Source organism: Mustela erminea, chromosome 16, assembly GCF_009829155.1.
Source record: "Mustela erminea isolate mMusErm1 chromosome 16, mMusErm1.Pri, whole genome shotgun sequence".
NCBI classification, from domain to species: Eukaryota; Metazoa; Chordata; class Mammalia; order Carnivora; family Mustelidae; genus Mustela; species Mustela erminea.
Genome location: NC_045629.1, coordinates 68,415,690 through 68,439,914, shown reverse-complemented (window position 1 = coordinate 68,439,914; position 24,225 = coordinate 68,415,690). Strand labels below are relative to the sequence as shown.

Sequence of the window (24,225 nt, the reverse complement as noted above, 5' to 3'; positions counted from 1 at the left end):
GCTACCTCTTTGTTTTCAACTAAAACCCTAACACACACTGAGGCAATGCTGGTAGGCTCTGGCTGGGCAGAAGCTTGTATTGGCCGTTATATAGGACTTGGATTCAATTTTTTAAAGGAGAATGAAGTAGTTATAAGTTAATTGATGCTGTTTTATTGTGTGCACAAATCCTGCACAACTTTGGGGGGAAAATAACTGAAAGGGTCCTCAGTGGTAAAAAGGCTAGAAACCCCTGAGGTCAGGAATCCTGAGTTCAAAGGGCAAAGAACTCTCTCTCACTCATAAGCTGTCTTTCTGTGTCTTCTTGACCACTGCTGTGGAATGTTTGCCTCAGATAGCTGGGCCAGGAGGAGGCTGCGGTGGGGTGGGGTGTGGGAGGGGGGGCACAGGACCCAGGAGAGTGGACATTCCAAAACTAGGAGACTTTTTTTTTTTTTCCCCCTAAAGAGCCTTTAAAAAGAAAAAACTGAAAAAAGGTTCTCGCTGCTTGCCTTTGCTTGTTCTTACTTTGCACCTGAAACAGGAAGTTTGAATGGACACGTATTACTACTCACTTGCTATCTGGCAGGCACTTTACGTGCATTATTTTAATCAATGCCCATTTCACAAAGTGAGTCACACGGCTAGTGAATAACTGAACCAGGGTCATGAACCCAGACAAATCTGGTGCTTAAGGCCCTTTCAGCACTATGCTAAATTGCCTTTTCTGCTAGAACAGAACATACTAGGATTAGGGCAAATATCTCTACCCTCCTTAGACTCCATTACTTCTGGATGATGATATTATGGATACCTCCTTTTCTCCTATTTTTCTGTAATTTCTGAATTTTTCCTAATTAGGACTATTACATCTCTGGAAAACAAAATTTTCTTTCTCCTTTTCCTTCTCCGCTCCCTCCCCTCCCCTCTTCCTACCCTAATCCTCCTCCCTCCCCCCCCAACCCCTCAATGCTGGCTTCTATGGGTGAATGCATCAGTAGCTAAAGTCTGCAGACTGTCCTGGCGAAGCCTTCCACTCAAGCCTGTTGGATGTATGGGTTGGTTTTAGATTTGAAGAGTGATCAGCGGAGAGATGGATTTTGAAACCTTGGGGAATGAGGCTCTCCCAGGGTGAGTTTGTGGAATAGAAGATTGGGTTAGAGAAAGAAACTTGTAAGACAAATGGTGGAAAAGAAACGGGTGAGTGAGGAAAAACAGGAAGAAAGCCAGGGAAAATCTGCTGTGTAATATGTCTCAGTAATACTGTGCTGTGCAATATTTTGTCAGTAATTTTAATATTTTGTCAGTAATTTTAATATTCCAGTCTCAAAGAATATCTTGAATGTGTAAGAACTTAGTAAATGTTAGTTCTAGATTTCTGGAATTTGGTGTTTTTCTACAGGTAGAATTACTAGTCTTTGGAGGACCATCCAGAGTAAATTTCTGTCTTCCGCTCTATAAATGTGTGAGTTCTCTGGTCTTTGTTATTGGTGGTGATGTCTCTTTTCCGGAGATGAGGGGACTAATGATTGATTTCTGTATTCCCCAGCTCTTAGCCACGTAAAAATTGATCCTAAGCAAGTTACTTAACCTCTCTCGAAACCCCAATAGCTTCATTTGCAAAGTGGGAATCACTGTGCCTTTCATAAATTGTTGGGAGAGGATACAAAGTGCAAAAAATGTGCTTAACCCAGTGCCACTTACGAGTTTTAAAAAGCTACCCTGGAGGCAGTGTTTTTGATGCATGCAGTTCACGATCTCTGTCCATCTCCTGAAACGGAACAGTCAAACACTCTGTCCCCGACTTCGGTAAGTTTGTGGGTCAGATAAAAATCTAAGTTACACCACAACTCCAAGCCAGCAGCGGGCCAAATCCAGGTTTGGGGGACCCCGCAGGAAACTACAAGCCCCAGCATGCCGCGCTCCGGCCGTGGCGGCCCCGCCCTTTCCGCGTCGGGCCGCGCGTGGGCGCTGCTCCAGGCACCGCCCCCTCCCGGTGCCCCGGCGGCGGGCGCGCCATGGAGACTGGATGCTGGCTGCTGGGCGGCGAGTTCGAGGACTCGGTGTTCGAACAGAGGCCGGAGCGGCGGCCTGGACCGCCGGCGTCCTACCGCGCCAAGCGCTGCGAGCCGCAGGTGAGAGAGCGGGACATGGTGGCCTGTCCCTGAACCCCCGGCCTCGGCCTCCGCGGGTCCCGGGCGGGGAGCACCTCGGACGCCCTGTTCCCGCGCCGCCGCCCTCGGAGCCCAGTCTTCGCGGTACGGGTGCCCGCCGCCTCGCCCGGCCGACCCTGCGCCCCCGCAGGCCTCCCCTCCCTTGTTTACTCCCTCCCCGACGTGGCGGGGACGTTTCCGGAGCACCACCCGGTGGGCCCGGCCCACCGGGCCCCGAGCTGCGGGCATTAACTCGCACAGGGCGTTTGGCGGGGGTCCCCCAGGCTCCCTATCCTGGAATCTTCAGTAACTCCGTGCGCCCTCACGGAGTCTGCAGCCGGGCGGTCAGGGGCCCCAGAAATCCGGCCACCGCCCACTTTCCAAAACTTGTCTGCTCCCCAGAAGGCGACGTCCCACCCAAGGGCCTGCCCTTGCTCAGTGAATTCTCCCAGCCCCCGTCACCCCCGCTCGCACGGTCAGATCGCTCAGTTACATCCATTTCTTAGAGCGCAGCTTGAATGGCGCCGCCTCCAGGAAGTCTTTTCTGATTCCTCCTTCCAAGCCAACGCGTTTGTCTTTGAGGGCCTCCCCTCCATTCAGTTTGCATTACAGCCCTTGTCAGTAACGCAGAGCTCTTCGACCCGGAGTGCTGAATGACCACAGGAGAGTGGGGGCTTAACCTTCTGTCTTCCGGTGTCTGGCAGTTTTTGTTCGTAACAGGAACTCCGTGAATAGTTTGAATTGGTAGAATATTACTTGGTGTTACTGCATATATGTAAATCTCATCTCCCAGATAAGAACTACAGCACTATGTATTAGAAACTTAACCTGTTTCAGGCACCGTGCTAAGTTCCTCTACCGGTATTGTCTTTATTTTTCCTTAAAACCGTTGTACTGGGGCGCCTGGGTGGCTCAGTGGGTTAAGCCACTGCTTTCGGCTCAGGTCATGATCTCAGGGTCCTGGGATCGAGCCCTGCATCGGGCTCTCTGCTCGACAGGGAGCCTGCTTCCTCCTCTCTCTCTCTCTGTCTGCCCCTCTACCTACTTGTGTTCTCTGTCAAATAAATAAATAAAATCTTAAAAAAAAAAAAACGGTTGTACCTAGGGGGCGCCTATGTGGCTCAGTGCGTTGAGCAGCTGCCATCTGCTGAGGTCCTGATCCCAGGATCCTCAGCTCCTGGCTCAGCGGGAAGCCTGCTTTTCCCTCTGCCTGCCACTCCCCCTGCTTGTGCCCTCTCTCTGTCAAATAAATAAGTAAAATATTTAAAAAAAAAAAAGTACTTAAATATGTCAGGTGCTCAGTAATTGGTGAATTGTTTGTTTTATTTAACTTACTTTTCCTCCTCATCACATATGCTCTTTCAGAGTTACCTGTAGTGGTTGCTCAGGTACACTGAGAACAGGAATGGACCAGGGCATGTGGTGCCGCAGTAAAAGCCATGGTTATGAGAGAGGACCCCGCATTGCAGCCTTCGCTTTAGCACTTACCAAAGTGTCAGAGTCTTATGTGTAATTTGGGAAAAATAAGATTTGCTGGCTCACGGGGTTATTTGTGGAGTGAAGTGGGTGAGATACTTGGTCAGGTGTGATGTGTTGTGCACTTACAAAGTGAAATCCAAAAATCACTTGTCTTTAGGATTTGTTTGGTGTGTGATGCTGCTCATAAACTCAAAGAGGCCTTGTTCACATCGCATTGATTTCCGTGAGTGTAAAACCAGGAGCTTGGGTTAGAAGATTTCTGTTGTCCCTGCTTAGATCCTCTGGGGGACAGAAGTCGGCGTTACCCAGCCCCTCACCTCTTCATTCCGCCCTTGCTCCCAGTTCTTCCCTCCTTCCTCTTACCAGAGAAGGGCATTGGGAGCCATCCCCGTCTAAATGGTTGCGGGCCATTTGTGGAGATGTGGGAGCATAGAAACAATCATTTGGAAGCCCGTTTTTCCTAATCATTTCCCCCTGGGATCGTGAAAACTGGATGAAGATTTGCAGTTGGGCGGTTGTTGTTCTGCAGGTTGGGACTGGCACTGTGACCGGCAAGCAGTAGAGCACGAAGGAAAATTATGTGGACTTTTGACTTACTCGGCGTTTCAGGGACAACAGAAAATCAGCAGCTACCAGCGTTCTTCGCTGTGATGGATCAGATGAAGGAGAGAAACTATTTTACTGAGATAATAGGAGGGAAATGATACCCAGGCAACACTTGCAGAAATAGAACCAAGCAATTTTGACGCGATTGTGGAACCACCACAAACACGGTTGCGTTTTCATAGCATTTACCTGGGGACAGACCACAGTCAGCCTCACTGTGTTTTATTGAGTAAAAGGGAGGTTGAGCTACTACTTTGAGGCTGGAAAAACTGGCACACAGACTGCTTTTTGTTAGACCTGTTTTCTAATCTCGACGTACTTTACTCACTAACGGAGAAATCCCAGTCTCGCTTGCCTTTCTATCAGTAGAAAAGTGAATAAGATATTCCAGATGGGCATTACCCCAAACTTGTCTTTCTTTCTTTTCTTTTTTTTTTTTTTTTTTTAAGATTTTATTTATTTATTCGACAGAAATCACAAGTAGGCAGAGAGGCAGGCAGGGGGATGGGGAAGCAGGCTCCCTGCTGAGCAGAGGGGTGGGGGCTCCATCTCAGGACCCTGGAATTGTGACCTGAGCCTAAGACAGAGGCTTTAACCCACTGAGCCACCCAGGCGCCCCAAACTTTTCTTCTACAAGTCTTTGGCATTTGATTGCATGGAAACCTCCTTTCAGCCTTAATTTCAATCTCTTTGGTTAGATTCTACTTTTTGTTTTTATGACATTTTCATAAAAGTGTTATAAGTAAAGGTAATTCCTCTTTCCTTTGTCCTTTTCATAATGAATCGTCAATCCTTGTTCTAACCACTCTGAAAACGTCTCTACAGGGACACCTGTCTCAGTCTAAAGGAGCAGTGGGAACTGTGCTAGTTAAAATCCAGCTTCCTGGACACCACGATCCCATCTTGAAATGGTCTGCATAGAACCATATAGGCCTGAGTTGCTTTTTCAGTTGAGATGTTTCTCACTATTGATATGTTTATTACTCGTGATGATTTTAATGAAAACTGAGCCATCGCTAAAATTGACTTTCTTGTTAGATGTTTTCCTGTGTGTGTCATCCTAAAGAAGTAGGTCAGTGTTTGAGATTTCATCAGTTACATATGGGAAATTGCTTCCACTTGAGTATGACAGGGAAAAGTGTAAGTTAATCCTCTGTGGTGTGCTATTTTCACATTTTCTAGTGGTTTTTCGAAGAAACAGAGAGCGGTGATGATGTTGAAGCTCTAACACTGAAGAAATTCAAGGGGGACCTCGCCTACAGACGGCAAGAGTATCAGGTAGAGTTCAGCATATATAAGCTTATTCTACTTGAAACTGGCAATCAGTTATAAACAGTTACAAATAATCAGTTATGAACAGGTAATCAGTTATAAACAATGCTATCAGTTACAGCATATTAGTTATGAATGTGTTATTTGTGAGGGTGAATTTAATCTTCTCTGGTAAGTGTTTATAATTTCAGAATCCCCAGTTTCTATCCTTTTCTCCATGGCTCTATATCACTTATTTTGTTTCCGTGTCTACAATATAGGGATCTTTTCGGGATCCTTGCAGGTCTGTTTCCCCAAGTTCTATATCTCCCCATTCTGCGGGAGCCTCTAGCATGATGCCTCATGGAGTCACAGGAGCAGAGCACCCCGAAATGTGTAAGCAAAAGGAAGAACAAGTAGATACCAGGGTGCTTTACATAGAAAATTTCATTTCTTCTTCACAAGAGTCTTACTGTTGTTTTGCTGATGAGAGAAGAAAGGTTGTATAGCAAGTTTGTGGCAAAACCAGGATTCAAACCCCAGTCTGTTTGGCTCCAAAATGCTCTTTCTACCATATGGTGATAATTTCCGTGGTAGTAGCGGTTATATTTTCCAGCCATTTCTTTTCTACCTTTTAGAAAAATGGTGCTGACAAATACTCAGGCCTTCCATAGTTCATTGTGGAGTCAGTTAGAATAATGCCTCTACCAAGAAAAAAATGATACCTATAACTGAATCCTTTTCTCTACTTTATATTTGTCTTTTTTTTTTTTTATCCCTTCTCTTCATTTCCTTTATTTAACAAATAATTGGCAGAAAGCACTTCAAGAGTATTCTAGTATCTCTGAAAAATTGCCGTCTACGAATTTTGCCATGAAGAGGGATGTCCAGGAAGGCCAGGCTCGGTGTCTGGTTCACCTGGGAAGGCACACAGAAGCCTTGGAGATTGCTACAAACTTGGTATGTGGTTTCATTGCTTGTGTTCCTGTTGCTTTCCTGGGATATTGAATAATTTATTTTCTAAAACAAAACAAAACTTCGTGCTAGCAGCAAAATCTGTGGGTTTGGATAAGTAGAAAATCGTCAGTGGTGTAAGAATTTTTTTTTTTTAATTTTTTATTTGTTATAAACATATATTTTTATCCCCAGGGGTACAGGTCTGTGAATCACCAGGTTTACACACTTCACAGCACTCACCAAAGCACGTACCCTCCCCAATGTCCATAATCCCACCCCCTTCTCCCAACCCCCCTCCCCCCAGCAACCCTTAGTTTGTTTTGTGAGATTAAGAGTCACTTATGGTTTGTCTCCCTCCCAATTCCATCTTGTTTCATTGATTCTTCTTCTACCCACTTAAGCCCCCATGTTGCATCACCACTTCCTCATATCAGGGAGATCATATGATAGTTGTCTTTCTCTGCTTGACTTATTTTGCTAAGCATGATACGCTCTAGTTCCATCCATGTTGTCGCAAATGGCAAGATTTCATTTCTTTTGATGGCTGCATAGTATTCCATTGTGTATATATACCACATCTTCTTGATCCATTCATCTGTTGATGGACATCTAGGTTCTTTCCATAGTTTGGCTATTGTGGACATTGCTGCTATAAACATTCGGGTGCATGTGCCCCTTGGGATCACTACGTTTGTATCTTTAGGGTAAATACCCAGTAGTGCAATTGCTGGGTCATAGGGCAGTTCTATTTTCAACATTTTGAGGAACCTCCATGCTGTTTTCCAGAGTGGTTGCACCAGCTTGCATTCCCACCAACAGCGTAGGAGGGTTCCCCTTTCTCCACATCCTCACCAGCATCTGTCATTTCCTGACTTGTTGATTTTAGCCATTCTGACTTGTGTGAGGTGATATCTCATTGTGGTTTTGATTTGTATTTCCCTGATGCCGAGTGATATGGAGCACTTTTTCATGTGTCTGTTGGCCATCTGGATGTCTTCTTTGCAGAAATGTCTGTTCATGTCCTCTGCCCATTTCTTGATTGGATTATTTGTTCTTTGGGTGTTGAGTTTGCTAAGTTCTTTATAGATTTTGGACACTAGTCCTTTATCTGATATGTCGTTTGCAAATATCTTCTCCCATTCTGTCAGTGGTGTAAGAACTTTTAATGATAAACAGTTTGGTGCTCTAGACAGTCATTTTCTTGTAATATTTTTTCTTAAAATTCTTCCATTACCTGAAAATCTTATTAAAAAAAAAAAAAAAAAGGTTTTACTCTTGTTAGGAGTAAATGTTCAGAGTAGGAGGATCATCAGTAATTTTTTTCTTTAATTTTTTTTTTTTTTAGATTCTATTTTCCAAAATTTCTATAATGAACTTTACCAAAAAAAAAATCCTAAATATCATACTGAGCCAAGCTTAATGGCCTTTTTAATTCTTAAATGGAATTCCACAATCCCTTTTTTAAGGGATAAAGAAAAGCTGTTATTTGCAATTCTAGATTCTGCTTGTTTTTGATTTCAGATGAAGGCAATTTTTATTTATTTCTGGCTTTTCTGTGTATAAATTTTATATGAGGATTGGTCTAAGTTGACCAAGCTTAGTTTATAGATGGACCCGTTTTCTTCCTCAGAGGGAATTCCTGAGGTGCCCAGACACTGATCGTGAACCCTGCAGGTCAGGTTGACCAGAGGTCAGCCTGAAGGATGCATGCAATTGAGCTGTTCTCCTCCATCTCATTAACTAAGAAAAAGCCCTAAATTTACTTGCCGGTGGGGTTCATTGCCTAGGACCTCAGCCTCTTGCAGTGAGAAGAAACCTTGGAAATTGTCTTTGGAATGTGGAAAACAGCTGTGTCTGGCTCTTCTTTTTCTCCCCTCTAATAAATGTGCATTAATTCTTAAGCCGGAAGATGAGATTACCTTGTTCAGGAAGCCCAGGGCACAGTAAACTTGGTGGGATTTGACAGCGTTCATTCTCAGTCTTCCAGGTCTGCAAATTAGCAGCAGCCTTGGGCCTTTTGGTACCTTTTTCTAGGCATCAGGTACCTGCCCTTCATTCCTGTTCTGTGCTCTCCTGTCCCCTCCGTCTTCCTGGCATCCCTTACATGTCCCCGCTCTGCTCTCCCCTGCCTGACCTACTCGTCAGTGGCGGAGTGGCAGCGGCGTCAGTGTCTGGAGAATTCCTGCGCTTCCTTCTAGCCGAGGAAGTCTGTTTCTGTGGCTCAGAGAAACATCTGTTGCCTGCCAGCAGATGCCGGTGTCCAGAGCTTGGGATGTTATGAAACAGGAGGAAGGACCAGTCAGAAGACCTTCAGCTTTCCTGCCAGGACTGAAAACTGTCCATCAGGCCTCTAGGCATCCTTCTGGGGAAGAAGCCAGCAGTGTAGGCCAGTGGGTCTCCCCCTTTCTTTGGGTCTTTTCACATGATCTCAGTGGAGCCCGCTGACTTGCGTAGTTTTTCATTGCTTGGTACCCTGTGTTTTGTTTTATTTTTTAAATTTCTTCCCTACTTATGGACCTCTCTCTTTTGTTATTAGCTGTGGCCTATTTCTGTTTTTGTCTTGGTAGTTGTTGTCCTTTTGTGTTCTGTAGGGGACAGGTCAGTATGCAGCGTTGAACAAAATAGCTCATCGGGGAGTGCCTGTCGGGATATGAACACTTTCTGCTCACAGCTCCTAATTCATCTCTCTTCTTAATGGTTCTTGGACAGAATTTTGTAATAGAACTTATTTTGGGGAATGCCTGGGTGACTCAGTGGGTTAAAATCTCTGCCTTCAGCTCAGGTCATGATCCCAGCATCCTGGGATCGAGCCCCACATCGGGCTGTCTGCTCAGCAGGGAGCCTGCTTCTCCTTCTCCCATTCCCCCTGCTTATGTTCCTTCTCTCACTGTATCTCTCTCTGTCAAATAAATAAATAAAATCTTTAAAAAAAGGAACTTATTTATATTTTATTTCTTATTTCAATAATTAAACATCTTACCGTAACTGATATATGCTCATGTGATAAGTTGTGGTTAAGGACATTGCTTCTGATGGTAAATGACTCTTTTAAATGCGTGCACTCTACAAACACTGATTTCAGCCCCACCACGTGCCTGATTCTGGGTTCAGTGCTAAGGTGATGGACTCATGTCCATAGCCTGCACACACACTGTTCATCGGGAGGGAGAACCTTAAGCCAGCTGACATGCGTCAGCCCTTCCAAAGTACCCTCCATCCTGTGCCTTCTCGTGTGACTGACTGTAGCTCTGCTGCTCACCAGCTGTGTGACTTCAGGCAAGTTCTCCAACTTCTCTGTTGTGACTCAGTTCCCTCTTCTATGAAAAAGGGGGTAATGATGGAATCTATTTCAAAAGATTGTCATGAGGATTAAATGAGTAAAGTGCTGAGACTAGTGCCTGGCTTGTGTTCGCATTGAATAAATACTAACTCCTGTCATCATTATTGCATTTCAGAAGGAGTTGCGTTATTCTGGAAAATCTCACAAAGTCATTTAAATGGAATTTAATTTTCCAGAGAGTTATTTGCTATTTATGCTATAAAAACCCTCCCATCAAAATCATGGTTTATATGTAACAGCTTCTACCTCAACATACATTCTCAATATGAAATGCTAACTATACATCCTAAAGCGCTATAGCCTGGTTTTAGAAGGAAGGTAGCATTTCCTAAAGTCTGTATGTGCTGTTCTCCTTACAAATAAAGGACATGAAGATGTATTCCTTAGTTACTGAACATCTGTTATGTCCAAGGTGCTATGCCCTCTGCTAGGAATTCAGCATTGAATTAAAAAAAAAAAACTTTTGGGTGAAAAAAATGAGAGATGTCAAAAGGCAAGAAACAGATTCTTTTTTTTTTTTTTTAAGATTTTTATTTATTTATTTGACAGACAGAGATCACAAGTAGGCAGAGAGGCAGGCAGAGAGAGAGGGGGGGAAGCAGGCTCCCTGCTGAGCAGAGAGCCCGATGTGGGGCTCTATCCCAGGACCCTGAGATCATGACCTGAGCTGTAGGCAGAGGCTTAACCCACTGAGCCACCCAGGCGCCCCAAGAAGCAGATTCTTAATAATAGAGAACAAACTGATGGTTACCAGAGGGTAGGAGAGTCAGGGTGGGGGGGACAGGTGAACTAGGTGATGGGGATTAGGGGAGTGTACTTTTGTTCAGGAGAGGGTGATGTACAGAAGTGTTGAATCATTCTATTGTATTCCTGAAACTAACAGCACTGTGTGTTAGCCAACTGGAATTAAAACAGAACTTAAAAAGAAAAAATGGTAGAAGTTTTCTGAAGGGAAAACTTCATAGAATTTTATGTCAGAACTGAATGAGGTTGGAATAAATGACTTTTAAAAAGTAAAACCAAAAAAACCCCTTTGGAACCTAATGGTCTATTAGGAAGGACAGAGTGCAGAACAATAATAGAATAAAACCAGATCTGTTCTGTCACTGGGAAGGTGCAGTATCACCAGATAGGTCGAATGGAGCTTTATTTTCTATTCTCACTTAATATATAGATATGTAAATATTCCCCAAGCTTTCACTCGCTGGCCTCTTTCTTCAGGCTGCACACGGGGGAGTTTTACTTGTACTTCCTGCCCAGTGTAGCTGTGTGCAGGAGCCTGGTCTGGATATTAGTAGGCCAGGTTTTCTTTAGACTTAAAATTAACTGAAAGGTAATTTTAGTCGGCCATCTGCTCTCCACAGACTAACGTAGAAAAAGAAACCTGTCTTCCCTAACCCACAGCGCTTTTGCCATATGGCAAGTTAGGCAAGAGGTGGTGGCTCTGGTTAAAGAGACTTGAAAAGCATTTTCTGATCAGAAGGAAACCAGGCAACCCCTTCTGGCCAAAAATAATTGGCCTTGGTAATGGTTACCAGGGACAGCATTTGGATTCAATTATGGTGCCGCATGAAGCACTGAGAGCTTCAGGGCTATCCTGTTTAAGATGTCTAAGCCAAGTCAAATTTGGAAATGGAGTCCGTTTGAATCCTCAAGGAAATTACCATTTGGGTTTTTAGAAAGCCTGGAATATTAAAATGGACCATTAGCCCAGGGGAAAGAAAAGTTGGCTTGGGTCTCTCAGCTGCCTGGCTAAAACAATAAAGATTACACTAAAACTTGAAGATAAACTGAAATTTATGATTCTGGTGCTGAATTTCATCAGGCCACTGTCATATGAATTATGCTTCGGTTATGACAGGATGTTTGGAAGTGTCTAGTGGTTATTTCGGTAGGTCGTATGTATTTCTCTAGGTTTACAGCTTCAAGCAGTTCTCTCTACTTGTAGCTATTGAAAGATATCTCTAATTTCCAACATACACAACTTGGGTTTTTAGGCATATCCGTTTTTACCAGGAAAACGTTCTGCAGGTTAAAGTTTTTAACTCTTGCACACCTGGCTAGCTGAGTGGGTGGGGTACAGGTGTTGATCTCAGGGTTGTGGGTTCAGGCCCTGCATTGAGCATAGAGAGTGCTTAAAAATAGAATCTTAAAAAAATAATAAGGTTTTTAACTTTTTTTTCCTCCTTAGGAAGAGAAAGCAACTAACACAGACCATTTAACCGCTGTGCTCTACCTCCAGTTGGCTATTTGTTCAAGTCTGCCAAACTTGGAGAAAACAATTCTCTGCCTACAGAAACTAATTTCTTTGCATCCTTTTGATCCTTGGAACTGGGGCAAATTGGCAGAGGCTTACCTGAATCTGGGGCCAGCTCTGTCAACATCGTGTGCGTCATCTCAGAAACAGAAAGATTACACCTCCAGTGACAAAACTGCCAAATCCTCCTTTCCACACTCAGGAAAAGACTGTCTTTTTTGTTTTCCTGAAACACTGCCTGAGAGCTCTGTGTTTTCTGTGGAAGCACGCAGCGGTAATAACTGGAAGAATGAGAAAGTTCTGAAAAGTATTCCAGACTGTCCAGACTGTATGGCAGAAAAGAGAGAAGCAATGTTGCTGGAGACTCGGATGAAAGCATGTGCCTCCTTTATACGAACCAGGTAAATGAAGAAAGGACTAAACAACATATGGTACTAGGCCAAGGATAAAGGTGTTATTTTTCTGATTTTAATCTTCAAAAAGTCCTAGGATAGAATTTGGTATGTTTTTGAGATTTTTTTTTCCCTATAGTCTAGATGGATTCCTTTGAACATGTCCTTTTAGTATGTAAGATTTAGAAACATAACTGTATTTGCTCAAGAATATGATTTGTGTCATTATTCAAGATAAAATGTTAAAATTGGAAACCATTAAAATTAGGAAAAGAAAATTAAATGTATAAAACATCGACAAAGGGGAAGAAATTTTATAAACAAGGTATTTTTCACTCAGATTCCACAGAAATCTACTAAAGACAAAAAATTTGCTCTTGTGTTTGAATCACTATTAATAATATGAATAAACAATGTTTACTTCATTCTACAGAGAATCCCCATGGTTTAGGGACTCCAAATACTTTAAATCCATATTAGTAAGAATTTAAGGGTAAAAAAGAAAAAGGTTTAAGGGAAAAGGGAACATACACTTGATCAAATTCTATAATTTATGAGAGAAACAGATTCTCTTAGGTCCCAAATGATGCCAAAAGTGTGTTGTTGTTATTGCTATTGTTTTTAACTCTGGAGAATTCTAGAAACATTAACAGTGAGGCTTACTGAGAAGTGGTATCTGTGAAGCAAATCGTAAACTTTATTCAGCAGATGTTTCGTGTTGACTGCGTTACTTTGATTCGGAAGTACATGAGCCAGTGGTGTGTATGCCAGGCACATGCTGGGTGCTGGGATCATAAGGATTTTGAAAAGAGGTCCTTTTAGGGGCACCTGGGTGGCTCAGTTGGTTGAGCATCTGAGTCTTGGTTTCGGCTTGGGTTATGACCTGTTGGGTCATGGAATCGAGCCCTGAGTCAGGCTGGGAGTCTGCTTGAGGATTCTCTCTCCCTCTGCCCCTCCCCTTGCTTGTGCTCATTCGCTCTCTCTAAAAATAAGGAAATCTTTTTTTTTTTAAAGGCCCTTTCCTTTACAGCACGTAGTATGTTGACACTGGATGTGTAGTCGGTGACAGGCGGCATAGGCGCTAACGGTGTATTAGTAGTGGCAGCCCTACGGGGACAGGAAACAGGAGCTGTTCAGTGTAGCAGGAAGAACACTTTACCGGGGAGTGATGCTTCTGCCCAGTGTTTCTGGGCACCTTCCTCAGCTATAGAGAGAAGTGTGTACTAGAGCTTTGCACGCACTGTTTCATTTTAATCCTCACCCCTCCCTGGGGTGGGCGTGGGGATCCCATCGTAGAGACTAGGAAACGAACTTAGCGTTATGCCCACAGTGGCACAGCTCTGAAACGCTGCCATGATCCGGACCCCAGGCCTTTGATTCCACAGCTTGAGTTCTTTCTGGAGTATCTTGCTGACCTGGAATGTTCCCCAGATGAGAAGAGGCAGGCTAGGTAAAGAGGAAGGAAGCACAGGACCGGCGTCACGCAGTGTCGTCACACAGTCTGCTGTGACAGCAGCGTGGGTGGTGGAGCCGGAGAGGTGGGCGGCAGACCGCGGGCCAGGACGACATCGTGAGGGGGCGGAGGGGTTTGGGAGTCAGATCTCACTGTAAGGATCTAATAAATTGGTGCTGAGCGAGCAAGTATGGACTCCTCCGCTCGCTAGCGGTCTGACCTTGTACAAATTACGTAAACTCTCTGCTCTCCGGTTCCTTCATGTTCCTCTTCACAGAGAAAACGGGAAAGGCCTCCCTCCTGGGGTGGTTAGGATCCCGGCGTCTGAGGCTCTGGGTACAGCGTGTGGCAAGCCTTCGGTAACGGGCGTACTTCCGCTCACAGAAGATGCTAAATGTCATCTTGAAGAACGTGGTCCTTACGCTGAAGGCCGGAATAGGATTTGAAAGTTTTAAGTGTCCAAGCAGAGTGACAAGAGCTGTGATTTCAAGAGAGATCTGGTGGCCTGGAGGAGATTTGGGAGGAAGGAGTGGTGATCGTGCGTCGCCAGGGAAGGCGCTATGGAGTCTTCGGTGGGCAGCGGCCAGGACCTGACCTAGGATCGTGCAGCGGTCAGGGAGGAGGAAACGGACATCAGTGCAGGATTCGATGGACGCAACTTGAGGACCGGCTGAGGGTGTGGGAAAGACGGGGATGGGGGAGGGGAGCAGAGGAGTCCAAGACGAGTCAAGAGTCTTCCTCGGGTGTGTGGGTGGATGGTGGCACCTTTTGAGAGACAGAACACCCGGGAGGAGGAGCAGAGCAGACTTAGGGTGGAAGTAAAGATTTTGGTTGAATGTGCTGAGATTCAGGGACCTACAGGCCATGAGTTGGAGCTTTTCCCTTGGAGGAGTTGAGCTCAGAAGAAGGAAGCGGGAGATGAAGGAGTTTCAGGAAGGAGAGCGGCGGCCAGATGATAGTGAGAAGTCAGGTGGGATCACTCTGAGGGGGGCTTGACAGTGAGGAGGTCATTTGCAGCCTCTGAGAAGGCAGTTTGAGGAGTGATGAGCAGGCACGGGGCAGAGGGCTGAGAGAACATGGGACGGAAGAAGCAAGTGTAAGCTCTATTTTCTTTGTCTTTTTAAAAAATTTTATTTTATCTATTTGAGAGAGAGAGAGCCTGAGCAAGGGCAGAGGGAGAGGGAGAAGGAGACTCCCCACTGAGCAGAGAGCCAGACGCGGGGCCCCCCAGGATCATGACCTGAGCCAAAGGCAGAAGTTTAGCCAACGGAGCCACCCAGGAACCCCTAAGCTGTATTTTCAAGTCCTTTCAGGAGCAAGAGGGGACAGCAAGGACATCAAAGAGAAAAGGGGTCACAAATGTACATGCTTCCAGAGGCCAGGTGTAACATAAGCTGGTTTGAGTGAGTCAGGGGAGTGTGGGTCAGAGCATGCTTTCCTTCCAGACCCTCCGGTGACTTCCCGTTGCCCTTACGTAAATGCTCTGCTTCTTTCCGGGGCCTGTGAGACGTTGACCTTGCCTTTCCCTTCTCGTTTACTGCGGGGTTTTTTTTCCCTCTGCTCCAGCCATAGTGATCGTCATGATTTCCAAACACATCAAGCTAATTCATGTGTCCGCGTCCCCTTCCCCCAGACACTCCGGCGGCCGACTCACCGTTGGCTCTTAGCCTGAGCGACGACTCGGAAGAGTCCTCCTTCCCTGTTCACCTGAGCGGCGGGTACTTAGCCACCCTGCTTGGACGGACTGAGTGAGTGGTTGATTTTTTGCATAACACTCCTCACTCCCTGAAGTCCTCTTCCCCGTGATCGCTCTCCCTCTGTTCCATGGAGCAGAAGCCTGTTTTGCCTGCCAGGATCTCCCAGTGCTTAGAGTAGTGGGTGGTTCATTCAAGACATGAGATGAGTGAACAGGAGAGCTGAGTGCTTGTGGGAATAGAAATAGGGACCAGTGAGGCCTGAGGGAAGCTGGAGAATCGACACATTCAATATATTTTAAAAATACCTATTTTTTTGAGAGAGATAGAATGTGACACCGGGGTACACAGTAGTCTGGAGGGGGCAGAGGGAGAGGAAAGAGAATCTCAGGCAGACTCCCTGCTGAGCGCAAGCCGGCGTGGGGCTCTCTCTCACCATCCCGAGATCATGATCTGTGCAGCAACGGAGAGTTGGCTGCCCGGCAGACTGGGCCACCCAGGGGCCCCCACATTCAGCACTTCAACAGTGAGGAGAAGGAGCCGTGCCCAGGACGGGAGCGAGGAGGAAGGAGAAGACCAGGCTATGCCCGTGCGGGAAGTTCACGGTGAGGCCGTTGCCAGGTGGACCACCAGAGGCTCGTCAAAGACCTGACCCAGCTTTGGGTAATGAAAGTCTGCTGGAGGCTCTGACTAGTCCTCGAGGTCGAGTGACTCTAGGTTTGGGGCATATAAAGGGTCGCAGAACACAGACTTCAGAGGAGCACATCCCAGCATTTTGGAGGTGGAGCCTTTGATTAGGAAGCTGGTTCCTTTCACTCCGGATAGTTTGTGCTTTCAATCACTTGACTTCTTCTACAGGAAGCCCTTTGGAGGTTTTTCTCCCTAAAGATCTCTTTGTGAAGCGTTGGTCTAGGAATTTTTAGAAAAGATGACTCTCCAGCACAGTTTGCTCAGTTTGCTCAAGTGGGAAGCTTTTTAGGGATTCAGATGAAGGTGAGTCCCCTCCTCTAGCCCGGTAGGACTCCCACCCAGCCGAGTCCCTGTGCTCCCGCGAACCCTTCCTCCGGCTTTCCCTTCCCTGTCGCCCACGCGTTGGGACTTGCTGTTTTTCAGGCTCTTGCTTCAGCTCACCCAGGCTCAGCAAACGGCGTTTGCTTTGGAGAGGAACTTAAGGACTCAGCAGGAAACTGAAGATAAATTGAAAGGGTTCAGCTTCAAAGAAGACACTTTGCTGTTGATAGCTGAGGTGAGTGTTCACATGAACCCTGGGGGTTTATGTGGACCGAGGCATCAGAGGTATTTTTCCTGGCTTCGGAACCGTTTTTTAGAAAACAAGCAGATCTCTTCTGCTACGGGACTTTTTCTCTGCCTTATGTGGCTTTTGATCGCTTAATCCGCGAGAGCAGCATCGTCGTCATCTTTCTCCCGCAGCATACTACGGTCAGGGGCTCTGTTTCATTTTCCTGTCAGTGGTTGTGAGTCCCCCCTGCTCGCACATCCTAAATGCCCGATCATTGTTTTCTGAGTGCTGATTGAACGAATGAGTGAATGTTGACGTTCTTGCGGTGTTTCTGTACGTTTTTCCTCCATTTGTCTTCATAATGCTCAGAACAGCCTTTGGGACCCGTGCAGCTGGGTGTGAAGCTCGCACAGGTTGGAACCCGCCTCGGGCTGGATTTTGAGCTGCGGAACTGGACTGAGCCCGACCCACTGCAAGTCCGTTTTCTTTCTGCTAAACCTTTCCACTAGCTTGGTGGTCGCCGAGAAATTCAGATGTCAGGGTTTTTTAATTTTATTTATTTATTTATTTATTTATTTATTTATTTATAAGATTTTGTTTATTTATTTGACAGACAGAGATCACAAGTAGGCAGAGAGGCAGGCAGAGAGAGAGGAGGAAGCAGGCTCCCTGCTGAGCATAGAGCCCGATGTGGGGCTTGATTCCAGCACCCCGAGATCATGACCTGAGCCAAAGGCAGAGGATTAATGCACTGAGCCACCCAGGCCCCCCTTTATTAGCTTTCTTTAAAAAGTGATGTTGAAATTATGTAAGATAGCGTTTGGAGATGATCTGTGTTTGTATTTAAGTTACTCACACTAGCTCCTGTTCGTATGTCATGGAAACTTGATAACTGAGGTACTTATCCGTGAAATAAGTCTCTATAGCCCTATCTACCCTAATGTCACTCAGTTTTAAGAAATACTGCCGGCACATCTAAATCGCCAGGCTCCTTTCTTCCTTCTCTAAACTAAGCACCCACTTGGACCCCTTTTCCCTCTTATGGGACCGTGTTCTCCTGTCTCTTCTTTGTGAGCCTTTTTCAACCTTTCCTTTGATCCCACAGACAGGCGCAGTGGATGGCCTGTCTCTCCTCGAAGTTTACCGAGGCCTTTCCTTAGGCTTTGCTTCCCTTCATCTTCCTGGTGTTCATAGCGGTTGGCCGCCCCGTTTTTGTTTCCTCTTCCCTTTTCTTCCGAGGGAGCCCAGCAGTCTGATTTTCTCCTGTATTCTTAATATTCCTCTTTCTCCTGGAATTTCCTTGTTTCCTCTGTCTCTTAAGTCATGGCATTCCCTGAGGTTCCACTTAGCTTCCCTCTTCTCTCCGCCATCTCCCGCAGAAATCGTAACCCACTCATGGCTTCAGCCGTCATGTCTGGGTCGATTATCCTCTAACCGGTATGTCTAGCGCCATCTCTGAAATCCTCGTCTCACTTCTCAGACTAGTTACCTCCTAAGCCACACATCCGAAGCGCTGATTGATGATCCTCCTGTCTCTTCTGGTACAAAATGGAGCTGCTCCTCAGAACACTTTCCAGTCAACCTTCAGTCAGTATCTGGCAGTATCTCTTCATTCTAGACTTCGTTTTTTCATCAGTCCCGTCTGTCATTCTTTCCAGAGCTGGGACCTCGTTCGCTGGGAGCCGCCTCCGCTCCAGTCGCCCCTCCAGCAGCAGCCAGCCACCCTCCCTTCGGGCCCACCTTCCGTTTCTCTCGCATGCAGCACTCCCGTCCTTACGGCCTCGTGCTCGGCTCCCAGTGACCTCCTGGCTCGGCTCTCCTCGCTTCCTTGCTCTCTCCCCTCAGGTCTGTGGGAAACCCTGCTGCTGCTGGGTTTACCTCACGACATCGCTTTGAGCATGTTGCCTGTGTGCTCAGAAACCAAGCGTGTCACCGTCACCTTGGAGGTCAGCTCTAGTGCGCATACCTCCATGTGCTATCCAAGGCCTTCCAGAGAGTAGCCCCAAACTTAGGACCTTGTAATTCCCTGACACAAATCTTCTGCATCCTTCTAGACTCCTCTGCCACGTCTAACAAACTTGTCATGGGTTTCTCATCTCCATCCGCTTACTGTTTCCTTCCTCAGAGCCCACCAAGGTCCCACATCCTCTAGGAAGCTTTCCCCGAATGTCCCCATCCGACAATGGCTCCCTCCTCTGAGCTCAGGGACAGTCACTGCTTGAATAGATAGCACTTTGCCCCCCCCCCGCAACTGTGCCCCAAAATACAAGAGTATGTCTTATCTTTTCAACTAGATTTTAGGTTTCTTTATAAGCAAAGTTTATCTTTACAAAGAAGACATTCTTATAAGATGTCTCGAACATCTTCATACTCCTTCCCATGTGTAGCAGATCTGTGGACTGTGTGGAATAGTAGCTCTCCACCTGGACGATGCACATGAAGTACCTGTGGAGCTTTTTTAAAAAGATGTCTGGGCCCTCATTGGGGTTACAGTGTACATTTCATTTTGTGCTCTATTAACCTTACTTTGTGACACGAGCATGACTCTGTGTCCTTAAATTTCCTTTGCTTGCGTACTTTTTTTTTTTTATCATTGTTTTATTGGAATTAGGATCCAGGGGCACCTGGTAGAGCATCCAACTCTTGATTTCCAGGTTGTGAGTTCAAGACCCATGTAGGATGTAGAGCCTATTTAAATTAAAAAAAAAAAAAAATTAAAGGATCCATATAAGATCCACAGACTATTTGGTTCTTCTGTCTCTTATATCTCTTTTATTCTATAATAGTTCCCCTTTTCTGCTTTTCTTAAGATAAAAAAATATGTGTAACATAAAATTGGCCATCTTAATCATGGTTTAGTGTACAGTACATTAATTACATGCACAGTCTTGTGCAACCATCGGCACTATTTCCAAAATTTTTTCTTCATCCCAAACCAACTCTGTAACCATTAAGCAATAATTCCCATTCTGTCCTCCCTCCCAACCGCTAGTAACCTCTAATCTACCTTCTGTGGCTATGAATTTACCTATACTAGGACTTCAAATGGTGGAATTCTATAATATATGCCCTTTTATGTCTGGCTTCTTTCACTTAACCTAATGTTTTTGAGGTTCATCCATATTGTAGCATGTGTCCAAACTTCGTTCCTTTTTGTGGCTGAATAATATTCCACTGTCCGTACATACACAGTGCATTTTATCCATCCATCTGTTGATTGGCACTTGGATCGTTTCCACCTTTTGGCTATTGTGAAGAATGCTGCTGTGAACTCCGGCATACAAGTATCTGTTTGAGTTCCTGATTTAAATTCTCCTGGATGTGTCCCTGAGAGTGGAATTTGCTGGGTCCTATGGTGATTCTGTTTAACTTTGTGAGGAATTGCCAAACTGTACATTTCACTTTATACTCTTGTTATTTTTACCTAACATTGTGATATGATCATGACCCTGTATCTTTATTTTTTAAAAAGATTTATTTATTTATTTTAGAGAGAGAGAATGAGAGAGAATGCACATGGTGGGAAGGGGCAGAGGAACAGGGAGAGAGAAACTCAAGCAGACCCTGCACTGAGCACAGGGCGCAGAGCCCAGTGTGGGGCTCAATCCCACGACTCTGAGAGCACAACCTGCATCAAAACCAAGAGCCGGATGTTCAACTGACTGTGCCACCCAGGCGCCCTGGCCCTGTATCTTTAAATACTGTTTGAGTATGTGCTTTTTCATGGACAGATAGTAGTCCAGTTTTGGCTTTTTTTTTTTTTTTTTAAGATTTATTTATTTGACAGAGAGAGATCACAAGTAGGCAGAGAGGCAGGTAGAGAGAGAGGGGAAGGAGGCTCCCTGCCGAGCAGAGAGCCCAATGCGGGACTCGATCCCAGGACTCTGAGATCATGATCTGAGCCGAAGGCAGCAGCTTAACCCACTGAGCCACTCAGGTGCCCCCAGTTTTAGCTTTTGTCATTTATTTACTTAAGTCCTCTATATTGAACATTTAACAGATATAAAGTACCTATTGTAATAAGTCTTTGCAAAAAAATCAGTGTATGTATTTGGTCCTTTTAGAGTATATTATTAGGAGTAGAATCAATAGGTTAAAGTATACAGACATTTTAAAGACTTGAAGCCCATTTCTAAATGGGATTCAGAAAAGCTGGTTCAGTTTACATATCCTGTATGAGAACACTGATTTTCCTCCTTCACGCCTAGATACTAGGTTGAACCGTGTGAAATTGTCAATAGTTGATCATTTTGACTTATAAAAATAATTTTATGCGTATTAACTTATTTTTCAAAATCTGCGATTTGAGCGATAAAAGCAGCACTTTTCAGTGTCCATTTACTGGTTTGATTACTCTTAAGATGAACAGTTTTTTCACATGTTTATTGGCCATTTATATTTAGTGAAATACCTAGTCATGCTTTTTCTTCCTTATTCTATTTGTAATTTTCTGTTTTTCTTACTAATTTTTTAGAGCTCTCTCTCTGTTGGGCTTACTCATCTTTTATATATTGGAGTATTTTCTGAAGTTTATGATTTTTTTTTAGTATATAAAAGTTTAAATTTTTTTATATGGTCAAATATTTTTGTAGCTATATTGACAGCTGTGAATGATGTTCCTGTGAATCCGTCTTTTGGAATATTGCATTATTTGGATATTACTATTATTCAGTTCTCTTTTTTATTAAAAAAAAAAAAAAAAAAACCACTTCTGGTGTTATATCCCAGATTTTAAAATACTACATTTTGTTGAGTCCAAGAAATCATCAGTTGTAAGACACATCAGTATTTGATGGGCCAATAAAAGAAAAGTAAGATGCCATTTATGCTGTGACATGCCTGTGTTGTAAGGTACCTCTCGAGGTCAGAAATGTTAAAATACAGGACAAACACTGGCTTAGAATGAATGAAAATTCCAGGCTTTAATAGGTGCTGACAATTGCCTGGTTAAGCTATTCATACCATTAGCTCTTGCCTCAAATAATAAGTAGTCTTTGAAGGTGTAAAGTCAGTGGAAGCCGTTCTTTGAATGGGCTTCTAATGCATTATAATTGGAGTATTCATGAACACATTGGATCTCGGGGTTTTCAGGAACCTTAGACGTCATCAAGTCCAAATCCAAGTGACTTAAATCCCTTTACAGCATCCCTGCCGGATGGCTCCTGAACCTTTCGTGCCAACAACAGAAAATGTGTTAGGACAGTTCACTGTCCTTACCAAAGATGGGCTGATCACTTAGCGGGTTCAGGGGCAACCTTTCTACAACTTAACTTTTGCTTGTGAGAGAAATTAACTGAAGATCTGGGCCTGATTCTGACCAGTAGGGAGCAGTGTTTTGCCTGCAGAGGGCAGGCAGGTGCCTCAGGGCCTGGAGGTTGTGGTGACATCTCCAGAGGGACCGAGCCTCTCTGGGTCAGGAAAGCGCAGGCCCAGCTACTTGCTGCTGGCCTGTTTGCTGCCTTTGACTTCCGTGGGGAACTTCTAAGAGGAAGAAGCTGTGCCCCTGCCCCCACAGGGCCCAGGCTCTGCTTTCTGGTGGTTTTATGAGAGGGGAGAAGCACTCGCAGATGTGTTCTGGCCAGCGGAAGGTGATCTTTGATTTAAGAATGTTGGCGGCCCACTCTCTGTAGGCCGAACAGCCGCCACATTAGTGTTTCAGTGATGTTTTCACTCGGGAGGATAAGAGGAGAAATACGGGGTATTTTATTTCTGTGGTCCTTGGATTGAAACATCTTTTTGGTATGTTGGAATCCACCCCCACAACCCCCCACTGCCAGCTGCTAAAGTATTTCTGTGGTTTGGTTTGGTTTGGTTTGGTGTGAAATCCTTTACACTCGATGAATAGCATAGTCTTCCGCCCCTTTTATTGGGACAGGATTGGGATGTTTTTTTCCCCCCCTCCTGCTGCAGGTTATGGGAGAAGATATCGTCCCAGAAAAAATAAAAGATGAGGTTCACACAGAGGTGAAGTGTGTTGGCCCGACAGCTCTGACTGCCCTGGTGATTGCATCTTCGAAAGAATTTGAAGACAAGTGGTTCAGAAAGATCAAAGACCACTTCTGTCCCTTTGAAAATCAGTTCCATACAGAGATACAAATCTTGGCTTAGTGGCCCTTTAAAAAACAATAGAAAACATCCTGTACTGTTTTAATTGTCCTCGTTTATTTCAGAAAGAATCCACTGCTAATCATGGAATATAGTGAATTTAAAATGATTATTTATATATTATAAAAACAGCTTTTCTTACTGTGTTCAGTTTCTTGATTATTTCTACTGTGTTCAGTTTCTTGACTTGTTCTGTTCATGGATTTTTGCCATTCACTTATCTCAGACCTACTATCCCTTTAGAGGATATCTTTTGGGAAAGTGTATAAAAGAGGCTCTTAGATACTATATTTTTTTGGAAAACACTACTATATATATTTTTTTAAAGTTTTTATTTATTCATTTGACAGACAGATCACAAGTAGGCAGAGAGGCAGGCAGAGAGAGAGAGGAGGAAACAGGCTCCCCGCTGAGCAAAGAGCCCGATGTGGGGCTCGATCCCAGGACCCTGAGATCATGACCTGAGCCAAAGGCAGCAGCTTTAACCTACTGAGCCACCCAGGAGCCCCACACTATTATATTATTATCAGCAGTAAAAGTATCCATTGTTCAGGTAAATTCATCAAGAAAGAACAAGAATGTTGAAATGTAAAAGTAAATCATTTCTAAGAGTGGTGTGTCAAAGTGCCACGGCTCTGAGATTCTGTATATGGGCCCAAACAGAAGAGTGCACGTGGAGTGGGCTGCGTTCTAGAAACTCAGGTCTTCTCTAATGGGCAGTAGTCAGCACACTTGCCTTGTGCTGCAGAGGAGGACACCATCTCTTTCGTGACATGATGCAAAGGCAGTCTGGAACAAAGGGCGGTTAGTGCCGCCTTGCTCACCAGATGCACAGAAACACGAGGCCCACGGGCCACTGTCGTGCCGGGTGATGGTCATGTCCTTCCAGACACACGGATTATAGTCACAGTCTCCAGCACCTTCAGTACAAAGGGCCATTACCGTACTCACGTCATCTGGAACGGAAGAGCTCCCTTACGAAGAGTGGAATTTAATAGTCAACCAAAAACTTCATCACGTGATGTCCCACACAACATTTTATTCTCAGCAGAGGGAAAAGAATTCTAGCCCTGGGTTGGAGTCCTCAGGATTTCCTTCTGCTGCACCTGCTGCTTCACCCCTTGCCAGGCCCCTTCCCAAAACAGACAAATGTCTGGTTCTGTTTCTGTCTGACTGCTCTTCTAGTACGAGTGATAGCCCAACTAGCAATGGCAGGTTGTCACTTAATATCTCTAATGTGAAACGAAAGCTAGGTACGGTTAATAGACGCTGTGAATTTTAGGAACCACTGACAAGTATGGAAACCTCTCCGCAGCTCC

General features: G+C 44.9%; 1 protein-coding gene across 2 annotated transcripts; it reads left to right on the top strand.

The window, feature by feature from the left end:
- The first annotated feature begins 1,945 nt into the window (after positions 1-1,945).
- On the top strand, positions 1,946-23,047 carry C16H8orf76 (chromosome 16 C8orf76 homolog). Of its 2 annotated transcripts, none has more exons than XR_004279526.1 (6): positions 1,946-2,114; positions 5,400-5,495; positions 6,285-6,428; positions 11,957-12,423; positions 15,434-15,615; positions 16,675-16,759. XR_004279526.1 is itself a non-coding variant. In XM_032315778.1 (6 exons), the coding sequence occupies exons 1-6, from the start codon at positions 1,998-2,000 to the stop codon at positions 22,907-22,909; spliced, it is 1,155 nt and encodes a 384-aa protein (XP_032171669.1). In that variant the 5' UTR covers positions 1,946-1,997; the 3' UTR covers positions 22,910-23,047. The 2 variants fall into 2 exon arrangements, 1 of the variants encoding a protein (XP_032171669.1); XM_032315778.1 differs by lacking the exon at positions 15,434-15,615 and adding an exon at positions 22,712-23,047 and having other exon boundaries at positions 16,675-16,807.
- Positions 23,048-24,225: the final 1,178 nt, after the last annotated feature.

Excerpts from the sequence above, each read along its gene's own strand:
- C16H8orf76 (XM_032315778.1), top strand. The coding sequence starts at position 1,998 with ATGGAGACTGGATGCTGGCTGCTGGGCGGCGAGTTCGAGGACTCGGTG. Across the intron at positions 6,429-11,956 it reads TGGAGATTGCTACAAACTTG|GAAGAGAAAGCAACTAACAC; the intron begins GTATGTGGTTTC and ends TTTCCTCCTTAG. Across the intron at positions 12,424-16,674 it reads GCCTCCTTTATACGAACCAG|GCTCTTGCTTCAGCTCACCC; the intron begins GTAAATGAAGAA and ends GCTGTTTTTCAG.